Raw genomic sequence first — 17580 nt, 5'->3', positions numbered from 1 at the left:
GCCGCTACTGATTGTGTGTTTGTGTGGATTCTGTTCCTGTAGTTTTGACCTGGTGGCTGCAGGGGGCATCTCAGTCTCCCTGATCTTCCAGAGGGCTCCCTTCCTCATGCAGAAACGCACCATCTGGTTACCGTGGAACCAGTTTGTGGTTGTAGAGAAGGTCACCATGGCGAGGGTTGAGTCTCGCCCCCCTGTGTGTAACCTGAAGAACCTGGTCAGTCCGTACCCCATCGTCCTCCCCTCCCCTCTCATCCGCTTTGCCAGAACCTGTGAGGAGAGAGGCCCAGCCATCCCTGAGCTGCAGGTACAGTAGCTGGTCCCGTGTGGCTCAGTTGGTAGAGCATGGCGCTTGCAACGCCAGGGTTGTGGGTTCATTCCCCACGGGGGGACCAGGATGAATATGTATGAACTTTCCAATTTGTAAGTCGCTCTGGATAAGAGCGTCTGCTAAATGACTTAAATGTAAATGTAAATGTCCACTCACCAGTCAGTAATATACATAATATATACAGTCCCAGGGATGCTCACTCAGCTTTCAATTACCACCTATACTAAACCATTTCCATAATGCATACATCTCTAAGCACAATATCATTTTAGGACATCCAGGTGTATATTATAAATGGCTGGTTTTATTCCAATTCCTGCATTTTTCTTTATTCTGGATCCTGTCTAATTTTCACCTGGCTCATATTGTACCTGTGAAATCATCTTAGAATCTCACACTAATCAGTTGCCGGGGCGCTTTATTCCCAGAGCTGCTCGCTATCTTCTCCCCCGATCCCACTGATATTCCTACCTCAGCTTTGGAACTGTGTTTTGCAGATTGTAGACATCCTAGTTTGTTGTGAGCGATAATGAAACTGATAGTGATTTTAATGAGGACCCAGTTCAGAGTGATTGAAGCTGTGAGCAATGAAGGGTGGGAGTGGGGGTTAGATCGTCAGCAGTAATTAAAATGTCCTCCTGTACGCTGCTAATGATATAGAATATAGATGTMATTTAGTATTCCAGGGGCATCGTGTATGTAGAATAATGTTCCAAAAGTGTAAAAAATAAAGTGTTATTTTGATTGGATTTTAAGAAAGTGACATATAGTACTAGCTAGTATATCTTGGAACGAGTACAAACACCAGGTGATCAAAGATACTTTACTGAAAGACTTGTAAGATGTTTTTATACATAGTTTGTATGCTCTGACTTGTGAAGTTTTTCCAACTCCTGGTAACCAATAGTACATAATAACAGCGGCCAAAATGCTTTCTCCTCCTCAGGCTGTCCAAGAGGAGATCACCATCCCTGGCAGTTTCTTAAAGCTCACCTACCTGAGCACCCGCTCCCCTGGCTACAAGGCTCTGTTCCGCATCATCTTAACCCACTCCATCATCCCCACTGGCCTGGCTAAGGTGCACGTGTCCACCGCCATCGAGGGACGACTCTTTCAGAAGTGGTTCCCTGCCGCCCCCAACCTGGTCTACGTCCTGGCCTGGAACAAGACTGATGTCTATGGGCAGAAAGTGGTGGGCCTGGCCCAAGCTCTGGGTAAGATCATATGCAGCATTTCAATCATGTCCTGTCATGTACATTCAGATTCCCTGTAGAACAAATATAATGTGCTGTATTTCACTCCTTTGACAATTTTCACCCAAGGGATGACAGCAAGCAACATGCTCCATGGGTAACTGGGAGAGACAATCTGTAGCTAATGGCAAATAAAAATCTATAAAGACAGTATTACATTCAGCAGTGCCACAGCAGAACAGCATGTTACTTTTGTTCTACTTTATYGTTAGATAATACAATCACACAGAGCTCTAAAGACATTGTCGGTGTGTTAATGGTCAGTGGTATGAAAGACTGACAGATTTTTCAAGGGCCACATATAAGCTTTGTTTTTATCAGTGGTTGATTTAGTGTGCTGGCTGCCTATTGGGACCTACAGCTCTGATGCATTGTTGCAATTTGTCTTAATGGAGAGAGTGTTACAAATCTAACTGGAACAGAAAGCAGGGGCTACTCTTATCTCTTTCACACACTATGAGGACGTCTCTCTGGATTGCTCTCCATGCCTTGTATTACTGTCAGATAGCAGAGTGTTTCTTGATTGCCTAGCTGGTGTGCATGTGTTGGAATCCTTTCTCACTGAATACACAGTTTAATCTGTGCGTATCCAGCTCCTTGATGGTGGATATGAGGCACTGTGGTTAATAGTCTGTGATATAAATAGGAAGTCCTGGAGATGTTATGGCCCGTTTATCTATAAATAACATCGAACACATGGCACAATTAGAAACGACATCCAAACTAAATTGAAATTCAAAACACATTTTGTTATGGTGCAAACATATTTTCCTCCACACTAAATAAACCCGAGGAAGAGATAAGGAGATGAAAAAGGCTCTAATTTATTCATTTATCTTTATGTACCAGTGGGAATTGAGCTCAACCTCAAACCTCATCCACTCTCTCTCCTCCTTACTCACCCTCTCTCTCTTCGTTGCCGATAGTAACAGGCTGATCTATCATGGTGAGACAGGCAGGAGCCTGTAGCTACTCTGTGTGTAACTGACTATGTCCTGCTTGTTGTGTGTGTGTGTGTGTTTGCGTGTGCTTCCTTCGCATGTGTTTGTGTGGGTGAGAGAGGAAGAGAGAGAGAGAGACAGCAAGACAGAGTGACAAAAATTGTGTGAGCATGTACGCATACTGGGTGGATGCAGCAGAGCATGATGGTATCAGTGATGCATTAAAAAGGCTCCGGAGACTCGCAGATTGTTAGCACACATCCAGGCTCCGCTATAACCACCGTGCTGCATCGTTCCAGCCTCTGCCTTGACCACAGCAACTACATATTCAAGCAATTGTACACTGTGCAGGAGCTAGCCGCACCATCACAAAAGCATTAGGGGTTGTTGTTTTCCAGGTATGTCTCTTTGTAAATGCAATAACAACAGCATAATGAATGCATTGGCGGCGTCACATTAACGGCCTAGTGGTCCCTTTTGTTCCAGTCTCTGTAGGCTATGAGTATGAGTCATGTGCTGACTACATTGTGTGGGAGAGAAGGATGGCTCAGCTGCAGGGCTTTGAGATGATTGCCTCCAACCTGGGGGGCTGGTCCCTGGACAAGCACCACATCCTTAACCTACAAAGCGGTGAGGGCTCTGTCTGTTCCTCTGTGTCCCACTTCCATTCAGCAGTACTGTACCCTCAGCCCACCTAACCTGACACTATTTCATACCTGGTTATCCAGTAGGAATATTGTGAAGACATTCTTGCCAAACTATTATTGTTTTAACTTCCATTTCAAATGACTTGATACAGACAGACAGACAGACCTACATAGAATTATTACTGTATTATATCAGAGAGTTCTGTTCTATAGTGCTAGATTGCGTCAGTTTGAGATGAGCTTTTGAGAGAGCTAATTTTATGCATCCCTCTTGGCCTTTGAAGATTCCAGGAAGGACTAGTCATTCCTCTGGATATGATTGTAATTGCTAGTTGTCCTTCAACTCCAGGTGTTCTACACAAAGGGAATGGAGAGAACATCTTCATCTCCCAGCAACCGCCAGTCATCTACACAGTGATGGGGACGGGGTACTTGCGCACCATCCCCTGCCCCAACTGTAACGGGCCTGCCCTGGGTAGAAAGCTCTACGCTCCTGTCGCTATCACCTGTGGCTCTGACGGCAGCATCTACGTTGGCGACTTCAACTTCATCAGAAGGATTCTTCCCAATGGATTCGTCATCAGCGTTTTAGAATTGAGGTGACACTCCCRAGCAGTAGTTAAAGATGCTTTTCAGTGTTTTTCTGTGATTATGTATTTGTACATTATCTCAAGGACTGAGGTTGAAGCATTCAAAATATATACTGTAATGAAAGTTGTTGTATTGCTAGTTGCCAAGCTATTTTGCTATTGCTGCTGTTGCTATGATTGTTACATTTTTAATGTGAAATGGAAAAAGATGGGAAAATTAGTCATCTATTGTATACACAGCACATGAACGAATTGAACTGAGAAGTTTCATTGAAATGCTTTCATAAGTATAATCATGGATCGAAGAGAAGATATTTCTCCAAGGATAAGAACTAATACTCTTTCTCTCTCTTTAATACAACGCTGCTAGGAATCGAGATCTCAGGCACAGGTACGTTTTCAATACCGTACTCAGTCAGACTCAGAACATAATGTATTTTCCTGAGAAAAAAAAATTATGACACTGCAGCATGAAAAGAGCAGTGCTTCTGTTGCAAACCGCCAGCCTATCTTTCATGGATGATGTTCTTATTTGGTTACAGAATACAGGATTTGAAGTGAGGAGACAGTCAGTCAATATGGAAGTGTATTGACCTGGATTTAAAGCAGTTCAATGTCGGTCTTGGAGGKCCAAAATACTTTTCAAGTTTTCATCCTCTCTGTCTAATAAGGGACTAATTCAGACCTGGGACACCAGATTAGTGCTATTAACTACCAGGTAGAAACAAAAAGCAGAAGTGTTTTGGCCCTCCAGGACTGGAATTGAACAGCCCTGATTTAAAGGGAGCAAGGATTAGAAATGGGCTACCTTTGGAGAGAAATACAGACGAGGTCTTTAAAGGGTTCCTCTTATCGTAGACAAGCCCCAGCCTTTCATGTGTGCTTAGATGGGGCAGCGCCCCGCTGGAAAGGCCAGTTTAACMCTGTTGTGTTGGGATAGGCTTCTCATACTCTCTCCCCTAAACAAACAGGCTCTCATGTCTCCCAGAGATATGATTCATCTTTTCATGCAGCCGTCATGTTCGCAATTGATTATTTCTCAATCAAAGCCTGTAAAAAAAACTCGCTGCACTAGCTTTGCTTTTTCCCTCACTGCATGTATGACCCAACTAAATCCTGAGATGAGTAATTTTCCTCTGCGAATAGCCTAATGTTTACAGAGAGGGTTTCCTGGTGATGGTAGTAGATGGCATCGTTCACTGGGAGGCACGTCTTCACACATACAGTAGCTCTGACTTAGTCTCTCTGTCAGGGCTCTCATTACACAGGCCCTTAGGTTGCCTCCATCATTTTCAGTGGTGGAAAAAGTACTAAATTGTTATACTTGAGTAAAAGTAAAGGTAACTTAATAGAAAATGACTCAAGTAAAAGTGAAAGTCACTCAGTAAAATACTACTTGTCTAAGAGTCTAAAAGTATCTGATTTTAAATGTACTTAGGTACAGTGGTGGGAAAAGTACTAAATTGTCATACAAAAGTAAAAGTAAATGCTTTACATCAAATTCCTTATATAAAGCAAACCAGATGGCACAAGGTTTAATTTGATTAGATTTTTTACTGATMGCCAGGGGCACACTCCAACACTCTGACATAATTTACAAACGCAGTATTTGTGTTTAGTGAGTCCGCCAGATCAGAGGCAGTAGGAATGTAAATGTGTTATATTGATAGGTGCATGAATTGGACAATAATTCTGTCCTGCCTGAGCATTCTAAATGTCACGAGTACTTTTGGGTGTCAGGGAAAATGTATGTGAGTAAAAAGTACATTATTTTCTTTAGGAATGTWGTGGAGTAAAAGTAAAAGTTGTCAAAAATGTAAATAGTAAAATAAAGTACAAATACCCCCAAAAAACGAGTTATTAATTTGTACTTTAAAGTACTTTATACTTAAGTACTTTACACCACTGATCTTTTTGTCATGATTTCAGTCCCCTTTCAGTTGCAGTGCAATTACTGTAAAGATGATACAGCTGTCAGAGTTAGAGCTGTATGGATTTTAATCATATCTTCAGGTRAAAAGATTGAGTTTGTCTGTGGTTGGCAGATGTTTGTTTCACATTAGTGAGATGTTAATGTCGGAACCTACAGTATGACGTGGTTCCTCTTGAGCAACCATTTAAGATGAAAGACTGTGAAGGAAACTGAACTGTTTTTTAATGATAAAAGCCAGCTCTTTTGGGATTGATCAGTAAATGTGTATTTCATATATACAGTACCAGGGATGGGCAACTTTRATAAGGGTGGGGGCCGCAAAAAAACGGAAATCATCATGAGGGCCGCAGTGCCTCGTGGGTCTGCTTACCCAATTCTTAAAATTTTGYCATAGGGTGGAGGCAAATGTTTGCAGTTTTTATTATGATCACTGATGGTCAGTTGGCCCCACGCTGGTCGGTAATTTGACCATGCTTACTACAAGTTCAGATAGCTGGCTGCTAGACTAACTTACCGATCTAATGTAGCTGACATGGGCTAATTGAGCGACTGCTGATGCACAACCACATTTCGAAACCTTGTGTAGTCTATTATTCTAACTCTCAACAGTAATTTGAGACCCCGACTGTGTTCCCCCGAAAAAATATATATATGTATTATTATTTTTTATTGGTCCACGAGCCTACAAAAGGGTCGCCCATCCCTGATATATACAAACAGTACATTGTTAATGTTTTTTGTAGTGTAGACCTAAGTGATAGGGTATTTTCTTTGCAGCTCCAGCCCAGCCCATAAGTACTACTTGGCCATGGACCCAGTAAGGGAGGCCCTCTACTTGTCTGACACCAGCAGCAGGAGGGTCTACAGACTCAGGACCCTCACAGAGCCCAAGGACCTGGCCAAAAACATGGAGGTGGTGGCAGGGACGGGGGACCAGTGCACCCCCTTCGATCAAGGCCACTGTGGAGACGGGGGCAAAGCCATCGATGCCTCCCTCAACAACCCCAGAGGTACAGCATCATCACTACCTTAATATGGCAATTAGTCTATAACCCTGAAAATAGTAAAGGGCTACCTTATTTTCAAACGGAAATTACAGAATTAACCATCTAGTGTGAAGGGAGACATTTAAAGGCTTTCAAAAGGGTTCTTCGGCTGTCCCCATAGGAGAACCCTTTTTGGTTCCAGGGAAAACCCTTTTGGTTACAGGTAGAACCCTCTGTATAAAAGGGATCTACATGTAACCCAAAAGGGCTCTACATTGAACTAAAAGGGTTCTACCTGGAACCAAAAAGGGTTCTTAAAAGGGTTCTCCTATGCAGACAGCTGAAGAACCCTTTTAGGTTCTAGATAGTTCCTTTTTGTCTAAGTGTGTATGCAGAGACCAGTCCCTTTCCTGAACCTGAGAAGCATTATGTTTCAGGGTCTGAATATTGACATGTATTATTAGCAGAGGTTAAATGTGCTTCTGTCTTGTCAATAGAAAATCCTTGAAATTGGTTGAAGGTGAAGCTTTGTCCACCAATGATGATCCCATTCATTTTCTGTTCTCAAACAGCAGCGGCTTTGAAGTTCAAATAGAGTGTCTCTCCTTCTTGCCAGGGTTGAAAATGCCTGTCTCCCCTCTACGGCTAATATGTGTAGGAGCCAAATGAGGGTCAGAGCAATGTGGGCACATCATTTAGACTGGCTGCAGCCCGGGCATGATGTTCCGGATCCAGCGCTGAGACGCTATTAATTCCAGCTATGTGCCCGCCCCTCCTCTCTCCCCCTCCCGGTTTCCCTCAGCCTCCCCTTCAGCCTTATCAAATGGGTTGGGAGCAGCTTAGTTAGACCACACAGCACAGTATGGCAGCAATGGAAATGAATTTCGCTGCTCCTCCAACACACAATACCAGGGATCCCATGGCCCCGTAGGCGCCAGAGTAATGCCTTTATCAGGTGATAACACACAGTCGCTGCATCAGTCCTTCACACACAGTCCCAATAACTGACTCTCCCCTTCACAGGACAGGCCTTTATAGTGCTGCTGCAGGAACATGTGACATGGTCCAATGCAGCCAGTTGATCCACCTAGCCCGGTCAGGAGTAAAGATGGCAGCCAAATCAAAATCAAGATGTTACTGTAAAAGCATGACTAGTGATGAAACTGTTCCTAAATCAGGGAGCCCAGGCCGGGAGGGAGCAGGATACTGTATTGCTAACAGGATTTAAGTGTGGCTGACAGATCTGCAAAGTAGGAGGAGAGGCTGCCGTACTCCACGACATAGCATTAACCTTCAGGAATAATGAGTATTACTGGCTGTCACAGATGCAGATGCAGTTTTTGTGAAGCAACTGCAGTCCATACGCGCACTACTGTTTGGGGCTTCATTGATATTGATGTTGTATTGACACTCTCCTCAGTCCCACGTTTTTTTGAAGTGTCCCCAGCAGCACATAACGCATTACAACTATTAATTATAATAGCTCCCTGAACAAGGAAACCACAACATCAGTTCATCACTGTCACCTCAGCCAGCTTTGGATTTATCCTCATTTTGTGGTTCCTGCTGCATTCTGTTGTGTTGCATAAATAGGACACTAAGAGAAAGGCTTTGGATTATGTGTTTTTCTGCGAACTGTGCTCTTAACTAGGCTTCTATACTATTAAGAGACAGGATTGCACTTAGCAAATTGTGTTGAGTTGTTTTTTTTGGTTTAACAATCCCTAATATGTCATATTCATAGGGGTCTTGTTTTATTGATCCAGCTTTGAGGACAAGATGTAAAGGTTTGATTACATCAGTGAAAACAATTTGTACGGGCATGATCAAATCAGGGAAACTGTGAAGTCAATTACAATGTGCAAAAACAGGGGTAGTAATAGGCTAGCACCAGGTGGTTCTTTGAAAGAGGTGCTTTACAGACTACGCCACTTCATTGCATGATGCCATACAGTAAGGGTTTGTTTTAATATAGTAACGTGAGGCTGATAGATGGCTCAGACATGGTGACACTCCAGACAGGGATGGATTAGATAGTCTTTCACTCATAACAACAGTGAAATTGAGATCAATCCATTTCCCCTGGTGGATTGATTCCCATGTTGTTACGGTAACTGCAAATACTACATTGTTCCACCTGCAAGCGACTGTGTACTGTATCAGCTAATGGTCCACTTGGCCTGAATTTGTTCAGTATAGGTATGAGTTGTATAGAAATACACTGTATTCATATGTGGATTTTGTGATTAGTCATTTGTATGCTTTTGTTGGGGATGGTTGACAGGGTTGTTGTGACTAGGACTAGATGCTGTTAGCATCCTTTCCTCTGTATGACAGATCTATCTGTTCTCATGTTGATCTATTAAACACACTTTACCAGAGCACTTCACACAGTAGGGCTATATTCTTATTATTTGGAACAATGCTTTAAGGTAACCCTGACCTTTAGCCCAGCACTTGTGAAGGGAGAGTTTTTTTTAGCTCCTTAAGGCAGCCTGAGGGAGAAGCTTGATTATGAAAGATGACATCGGCTCACTTTTTGCTAAATCCAGCAGTGAATCAATTAGGTGTGTTGGCGGGTCTTTAGCTGATGCTCTGTCACTGTCACACAGATTGTGAGTCTTCTTTCATCAGCTTGTCAGCCTTTCTGATTGACAGGAGAGGATGTGAATAATGTAGGCAGATGCCTTTGAATTTTCTCTCCCTTCAGGCTTCAGTTTGACACACAGAGACTTTTGTTTTCTAATTAGTATATGGGTTTATGTTATTTCTTTATGCATGTATTAGTAACAGACCTGGGTTCAAATACGTACATATTTTCTATGGATTTGAGTATTTTCAAATAATGAGGCCAGAATCAACTACTTCTATTTGAAGTATTTTAAAATAAATTCCTATAAATAGCCTACTATTTGAAATTATTCCGAAATACTTATTTAAAATACTATTTTCAAATACCTGGATTAAATGCATGGCAGTGTATATTCCAATATTCAACTACTTGTCATTTCAAATAAAACATATAAAAATGCATACTTCCAAATGTATTTGAAAGTAATTGAAATACCCTAAATAGTATTTTAACCCAGGTCTGATTAGTAATATGCATGGGCCTTGTGGTCTTGTGTACATCATCTTTTTTATAAGGAGATTGAAATGTTGTTTAAATATGTGCCTATTCCATTACATCTAAAAGCCCAAATCTTCCTTCAGGGTTTTAAAAATGTTGTGACCCTGAAGCAACTTTTATCAGTTGATGTTTCTAATCGAACCAGACTGAGCTCAAGTGTGAAAGGAAGGAAGTGCAAAAAGCTCTTGAAACCAAGAGAGCATCTGATCTGCTGTTTTTAGACAAAATCAAGAGGGCATCTGATCTGCTGTTTTTAGACAAAATCAAGAGGGCATCTGATCTGCTGTTTTTAGACAAAATCAAGAGGGCATCTGATCTGCTGTTTTTAGACAAAATCAAGAGGGCATCTGATCTGCTGTTTTTAGACAAAATCAAGAGGGCATGAACAGCAACAGTTAGGAGTCATTTAAACATGGGTTAAAAGTTCTGAGGGTGTTGATTAGTGGTACATATTAAAGTGCAAGCTAACTGAGATTCACAAACAGGAAGCCAACAGACTGAATAAGGAGGAGGTAGCGGCTGACTGTTGTGGTTGGAACTTGAACATAGATACGTAGCACTTTAAGGCTACTTCTTAAACAGTTCAAGTCTATCCATTAGATAATGCATATCCAATGATACCAAGTCTAGGTAAGAAAGCTGTCGCTTGATGCATCTTAGTAAGGAGAAGGCAGAATAAGTGGATTATTCCAACAATTTCACAGCTTGAAATTTCACAGACTAGGGCTCTTAAGGATGAAAATATGCTTTTAAGGAAAGATAAGAGCATTGGCAGACTGATTCAAATGTGTGATAACCTGACACCAGGTCCACATGCTTTCTAATAGTCTACTCAGAACAAAAATGTGCTTTTAGAAAGTCTTGCCCCAACAAAATGTGGCACACAAATATATTTTCAATCAATACACTCCTGACCTAAGAGCAGTCAATAATCCTCACCCCACGGAAATCTGAGGGTTGTTGTTTTTTCACTCTAAATTCTTCCCACAAAATACTGTAGCACACAACAAAGTACCAAATAGCATCATATCCAGACATTTCTATATTATATCATTAAGCAATAAGGCCCAGGGGGTCGGGTATATTGGCCATACACCACAAACCCCCGAGGTGCCTTATTGGCTTGAAGGGTATTCTGGAGTGTGCATTATTTCTCTATAATGCACAGTATAATTGAATGGCTATGAAATTAATTCTTACATGTATTATATTTGACCTGCTTTTAAAAAGCAAAAGTCAAATTGAAAAACATTGGCATTGTTGAATTCAATTTTCATAATAGCAAGCTAGCAAGTCTGTTTGTTTGGCTAACAAGGCCACTACTGTAGCTATGTAGTAAACGTGCTAATTCAGTGGATGTTGAACAGCTGTTCTACAGGCAAATTAACACATTTCTAGTGGCAAATGTGTTAAATTATAGCGTTGGTATAAAAGGGATTATCAACTCGGGGCTCTATGCGTTCTCTGGGAAATAATGCAACTCCGTGGAAGGTTAGATCCGCTCTGCTAGCGCATAGTGGAACACACCTTCCACATCGTTCATTATTTTTCTATAGAACGCAGAGCCCCTCGTTGATTATCCCTTACATGTACATGCGGCTGACTTGCTGTTCCAGACAATCAGCATCCAGGAGACAAACTACCCGGTTTATAATTGCTTTTAACCGATTGTAACAGGAGGATTTCACCATGTTTAAGATCAWTGTTGAAATCCCAGGTCTACAGGTTTGTTTACTTACTGTAATATCAGCTAGATGCAGCGTAGAGGATCTGTAATGTCAGCTAGAAATCTATCTGATTTTAACAGTGTATCAAGCAGTAGCTATAATGTGGTTGAACAAACTTTCAGTGGATTCATATTGACTGGAAATATGGCGACGAATCGATTATAAACAAAAAATAAAAGCAACACATTGCACATTGATTAAGTATTTTCACGACTTAGTAGGAGAGTGCTTGGCCTTGAAATGGATGTTGAAGCGTTTGCTTTTTGATTAACCATAAAAAGGTCTCCCAGAAGTAGGTCAACCACTAGGTTCCATCGAGTATCTGCCAACACGTTGCTTCAAGTGGGACACAATGTACTGTAAACAAATTAGTATCAATAATGCACCCTCTTTGTTTTCATTGGTACAATAGCAGTGGCGGTAGTAGTAGTGTTTCAGGTGAGATACCAATGTACAGTATCTCCCCTCCCAATCTCAGAACACCCCTCAATTTATCCCCCGGCCTTATGCAGCCCCCCCCCAAAAAAAATCCACACCCTCTTTGTACCCACACTTTGAAAGCCACACTGGAATTCAATATTTTTCAGTATAAAGGTGGGCGCTTGCTATACCAGATACACAGGTCCCGTGGTTTAGTTTCAATGTGGCAGTGTTTCAAAGAAAATCTAAACCATTTTCAGCCACGTTTGTGGCAGTTCTCAGCTCAAACATACATGGCCAATTATCGACCTCACGTGTGGTGCAGGAATCAATCTTGCCACGCACAAAAGTCCTCTCCAGAGAGAACAAGAGCTGACGGGCAATCATTTCATAGGCCGTGTACACTTGCCGTTATCAGTGTGAGACGGCATAGAGGCCGCCAGTGCCTCTTTAATGAGGAGGCGTGCGTGAAAGTGGCAGGAGCAGTCATCTGTAAACACATGTACGATCAGGCAGAACCCACAGATCAGTCTCTCTGATGTGGAGCAACTGGCTGTGGAAGCCAGGGAGTGACACCAGGCACCCAATCATCCCAAGCAGGCGGCTTCCCCCACCCAGCACTGCCCAGACTAGGCTGCCCTGGATATGCATCTCCTCGCCCCAGTGGCAGGGACCAGGGATGGATAAGGGTCAAGAGCTTCTCCTCAAAATTAATGTTTTCCCTTCTTTATTTTATTAAATACATTGGGCAAGGTATTAATGCTGGGTCAGACCTGGTGACTGGTCAATTTATCATCTCATTTCCTACCTTTTCCCCAGGGCATCCACCTAAGCTTGTGCTGTGAAATTTTACATGATACCCAGGGTAATAGCTTTGTACTACTGGCATCTGAAGTAGTATTATTTTGTCTGTGCCATCAATTATTTGGTCTCTCTCGTTCAGCAGTGACTGTACCTCACCAGGCCAATGTTTGGGGGTTGGGGGATTCAATGAGGTAACCTAGACATGATTAATTTACAGAGGGCTTAATCAATCATCTCTGGACAATTCATCTATTTAGTGCTACTTTTAGACCTCTCATATACATAGGTATCATATAACTACCATAGAACATGTATATTTGCATTTCAAATKATGTTTTGAATGTATTTCATTATGACTATATTATAAGCCTAACAACTACAATTACATACATTAGCTCTACTACAGTATAGGAGCGCTTGACATATTGGACACAGTAGAAATCCTCCGACTTGTGTAATCCTCATGTTTCTCTCAATATGTGGAAACTGGAGAAGACCGCAGTCTGAGGTAGTAGTGGTCAATAATTCCATCAACAGTATCCCTCAAATTAAAAGACGTGATTAGATCTGCTTCAACCCAGCGTTCCTGCCTGTAAGACTGGAACTAATCCTCAGATCCAAGAAGTAAACATGTTGCCCAGCGTATTAACAGCTTCACCCCCAAGGTTACAGATATTTACATTGAGCTGTTTTGTATTTTGGAATTTTAATTAGACCAAACGAATAAGTTGAAACATGTTTTTCATCTTATTAATTTAGGAGTGTTTTGCTTACCATGGGGAGTTTCTGCTCTGCTCTCTATTTCAGTACTATCTCTGTTATTTGGGACACTCTGAATGGTATGAGGGGAACACTTATCATCCCACATCATGCATAATTAACTAAATGATGAGGGTGATATGTCATGCAACTAAGCTCAATGATGAGGTATGTCTGTAAACAAGCAGTATTGACACCGATGTTGTTCGAATTTGTGAGTATTTTGGTTGAAAAATATATAATTTTTTTTCAAATTATGCATTTGGATTTCTATTATTCATGGGCACATGTCTGGCAATCAGTTAAAAATATATTCCTCAGTATCTCTGTGTCTTAAACGAAATTAGCCTACCAATCATTGCATATTTGAGGATATAATGTTGTCATGTGCAGCGTTTGTTCAGACTGCTCGAATAGATTATTAAGATTTTCCAGGAAAGCTTAACCACACACGGTATCTGTAGGATTTCAGTATCATCTTATGTACACTATGTTGAAATAAATTACTATTAATTGATTGGTTTCATCATTGATTGGTCAGATGAGTGAGTCTACTCTCCTGGTTTCTCTGGCCCTAACCAGTGGCTGAATGAGAGATAACTGGCAGCAGACAGACATACAGCGCCCCTAGACGAGTTGGCTGGCCAGCCCTGATGTRAACACTGTGTGGACATGGACACAAAGCCAATAGGTCCAAGGCTAGTCCCAGAGAAGCAGCCAACGTGATGCCATTCAGCCCACTAGGCTTACTAAGTGACTGACTCGACAGGATATCTCAACCTGACCTTGAGTGGTACAAGCAGGGACGCACCTTTGGTTTTAGAAGTGGGGGGGCATTATTTTAAATGTGATTTGATCCAGTCAGAGAAACACTCAAACAGCCTACCCGACCGCTCGAAAGCGTCCACATGGTCCTAAAGCACACCGTTGCCTCGTTTTGTGTCACATTCCAATGATAAAACTGGGGTGGCAAAAATACAATTTCAGAATTTGCGCCCCTGGGTACAAGGATCAATGGCAGAATTGTGTTGTCTGATTGTTCACACGGACAAAGTAAAGAAGTCCATTCTATAGGATTTCCAAGGCCTCTCCATGGCAATCCATTTACTGCACTGTACCTCAGAATTGTTCATTCCTGATTAAACATGAAATGCACAAACATTGTGCTGGTGTGTAATTCCACAGTTGCATGTCACACAGCTGTTCTTTTCAGCTCCCAAGTCTACGTTGGCGGTCTTAGTTGAAAACCTACACCGTACAGTGTATATGTAGAGTGTGCAAAGCTGTCATCAAGGCAAAGGGTGGCTATTTGAAGAATCTCAAATATATTTTGAATTGTTTAACACTTTTTTGGTTACTACATGATTCCATGTGTTATTTCATAGTTTTGATGTCTTCACTATTATTCTACAATGCAGTAAATAGTAAAAAATTAAGGAAAACCCTTGAATGAGTAGGTGTTCTAAAACTTTTGACCGGTAGTGTATATCAGGCAGTAGTTATGGCAAAGAATGAAACCATATTGAAATGTATTATTTATTACATACATTTTCTTTTTTTGGCACTGGTCAGTGTGTTAAAAACGCTAGCTTCATTACACCCTTTGAAACCTCAAAAGCATATACTTCTATCTATTAACATTTTACTCAGACCACATCTTTTCATTGGCAGAGAAGGGACTCCGTAGGCTATCATCCACTGTTGCTGTGTTGACTATTTTGTCATCTTTTTCAATGAACACAATAAGAAGATGATGCTCCATGCATACTGCAACTAGCCAAATCGTTGCCTTGAACCTCTTTCAAACTGAAATGTTAGAATTGGTTTTAAGGATGTAAGCTCCTCTAAGACGATTAAAGCTGCTTCATTTATTGGGATCGGAGAACGTTAGAGAAGCCAGCAGCAGCATGTGATCTGGAATCTGCATTGCTTTGTGAACTCTAGAGGCTCCCAACTTGCAGTGCAAATCTCATCTGATAATACCCAGACACTTGATGAAATGAATTGGCTGTATTATCATGCAGCACCCATCTCTGTGGGGAGAAGGGGGCTGATGACGGGGATAAAAGTAGTCGCATGCTCCTCACTCTACCATGAAGGATCACTCTTTGAACAAACATGCTTCAGACTCACTGTTGTCTAATGAAGGGTTTCCCAAACTCAGTCCTGGGCCCCCTCCTGGGTGCACCTTTTGGTTTTTACCCTAGCCTTTTTGCCAGGGCAAAAAGTTTGGGAAACCCTGGTGTAATGTAGGCTACACTATATGTGTATTGTCCAATAAGGAATGAATGAGAGTGTTACGATGACATACAGTATTTCATCATCTTCCTTTAAAGGGAGTTCAGTAATAATATACCTATATGATTATCATAAACAGCCTGTGTCACCTGACTGGTCTCTTGACCGTGAATGTAATATTAAACTTCTAATATTGTCATTATAATCACATCTACTCTATGACAACCCTGTTTAGACATCTAACTGAACATTCAAACAACGTTTTACTGCTGTTTCTTTGATACTGAGCTGTGCAGTAATGAATTGTCTCTCCTTCCCCTCCGACAGGGATTGCAGTGGACAAGCAAGGATTAGTCTACTTTGTTGATGGAACAATGATTCGCAAGATCAATGGAAAAGGAATGATATCAACTGTCATTGGTTCCAATGGCCTGACTTCCACTCAGACCGTTAAGCTGTGACGCCCGCATGGATATTTCACAGGTGAGATGGCTAGACGGCTAATACACACACACACACACACACACACACACACACACACACACACACCACACAAACACACACACACACACACACACACACACACACACACACACACACACACACACACAGAGCTAGGAATGTCAGGTTTTCCAAGCCCGACGTTTACTTAGAGCAGTACTGGTAAACTAAACAGACAGAATGGTATTTCAAAAGCTATTCTATACCCCTTATCTAATATGTATATCCTCCTTTAGTTCCAAGGATCTAATCATGCAACAGTTCCATTTGAACCTATATGCAGTCATCTATAAGTAACAGAGTTTAAGTCGTCAATCAGTCATCAAAGCATTAAAACTGATATTAGTGATCAGCAATTAGACTTTAATGTCTAAGAGGTTTATAAAAAAAGAAAGAAAAAAATAGACAGATCTTATATATCTATCTGACCTATAAAAATGGAGAGTCCTGATAGAGGACATTTCCTTTGAGACGTTCCCGCCATGATTAACTGGCCTCAGCCCCTGAATGCTCCCTCTCAATGGTGAATTATATTCTTGCTTCTGTCTCTGCTCTCACGGGCAGCTGAGGCCCAGACCAGCACGGGATGCACCCTGACTCAGAGAGCAATTATTCTCAGCCCCCCGGACCTTGCCATAGGAAACCACCTTATTAAGTTCTCACCAAAAGTTGTAAAAATGCTGAGGCTGGCTAACCTTCAGAGAGGGCTGCAGATATATGCCCTACAGTCACACTCTCTCTACAGACTCTCTCTTTATCTCTCTACCCCTCTTCCTCTACACTCTTAGAACAAAGGGTTCCAAAAGGGTTCTTCAGCTGTCCCCATAGGAGAATCCTTTTTGTTTCCAGGTAAATCCCTTTTGGGTTTTACCTGGAACCAAAAAAATAGAAAATGGAAAATGGTTCTACCTGGAACCAAAAGGGTTCTACTTAGAACAAAAACAAGGTCTTCAAAGGGTTCTCGTATGGGGACAGCCAAAGAACCCTTTTAGGTTCTAGATAGCACCTTTTTTTCTAAGAGTGTACCGCTCTCTCTCTGCCTTTCTCTCTACCCTTTTATCTCTCTCTCTCTTCTTCACAGCAACACAGCACATTGACCCACATCTGAGCGGGTTGCACAGCTCTGAATAGGGAACAGGGAAATTAACTGCTGTGCCCCCATAAGGGTTTATCACATAAGAAGTGCGCAATTCTCCTCTTATGCCCAGATTTACTCCTGTAGAATGCTACTCCTGTAGAATGATTATCCATGCGCATCACTGGGCTGGATCACGTGCTGATGAACCCATCAAAGCGCTCATGAAAAGCGACAAAACTATATTA

At 41.7% G+C, this 17580-nt stretch overlaps 1 protein-coding gene across 1 annotated transcript in view; it reads left to right on the top strand.

Annotated features, from left to right (window-relative positions):
- LOC111950883 (teneurin-1-like) overlaps window positions 1-17580 on the top strand; it is a 188960-nt gene that overhangs the window by 146398 nt on the left and 24982 nt on the right. The window contains 8 exon segments of the mRNA XM_070434542.1: window positions 43-304; window positions 1275-1542; window positions 3009-3152; window positions 3519-3768; window positions 4130-4150; window positions 6470-6702; window positions 16084-16202; window positions 16204-16239. Coding sequence (XP_070290643.1) covers window positions 43-304; window positions 1275-1542; window positions 3009-3152; window positions 3519-3768; window positions 4130-4150; window positions 6470-6702; window positions 16084-16202; window positions 16204-16239 — 1333 coding nt within the window.

Source organism: Salvelinus sp. IW2-2015, linkage group LG23, assembly GCF_002910315.2.
Source record: "Salvelinus sp. IW2-2015 linkage group LG23, ASM291031v2, whole genome shotgun sequence".
Classification (NCBI taxonomy): Eukaryota; Metazoa; Chordata; class Actinopteri; order Salmoniformes; family Salmonidae; genus Salvelinus; species Salvelinus sp. IW2-2015.
This window is presented reverse-complemented; position numbering and strand designations above follow the sequence as displayed.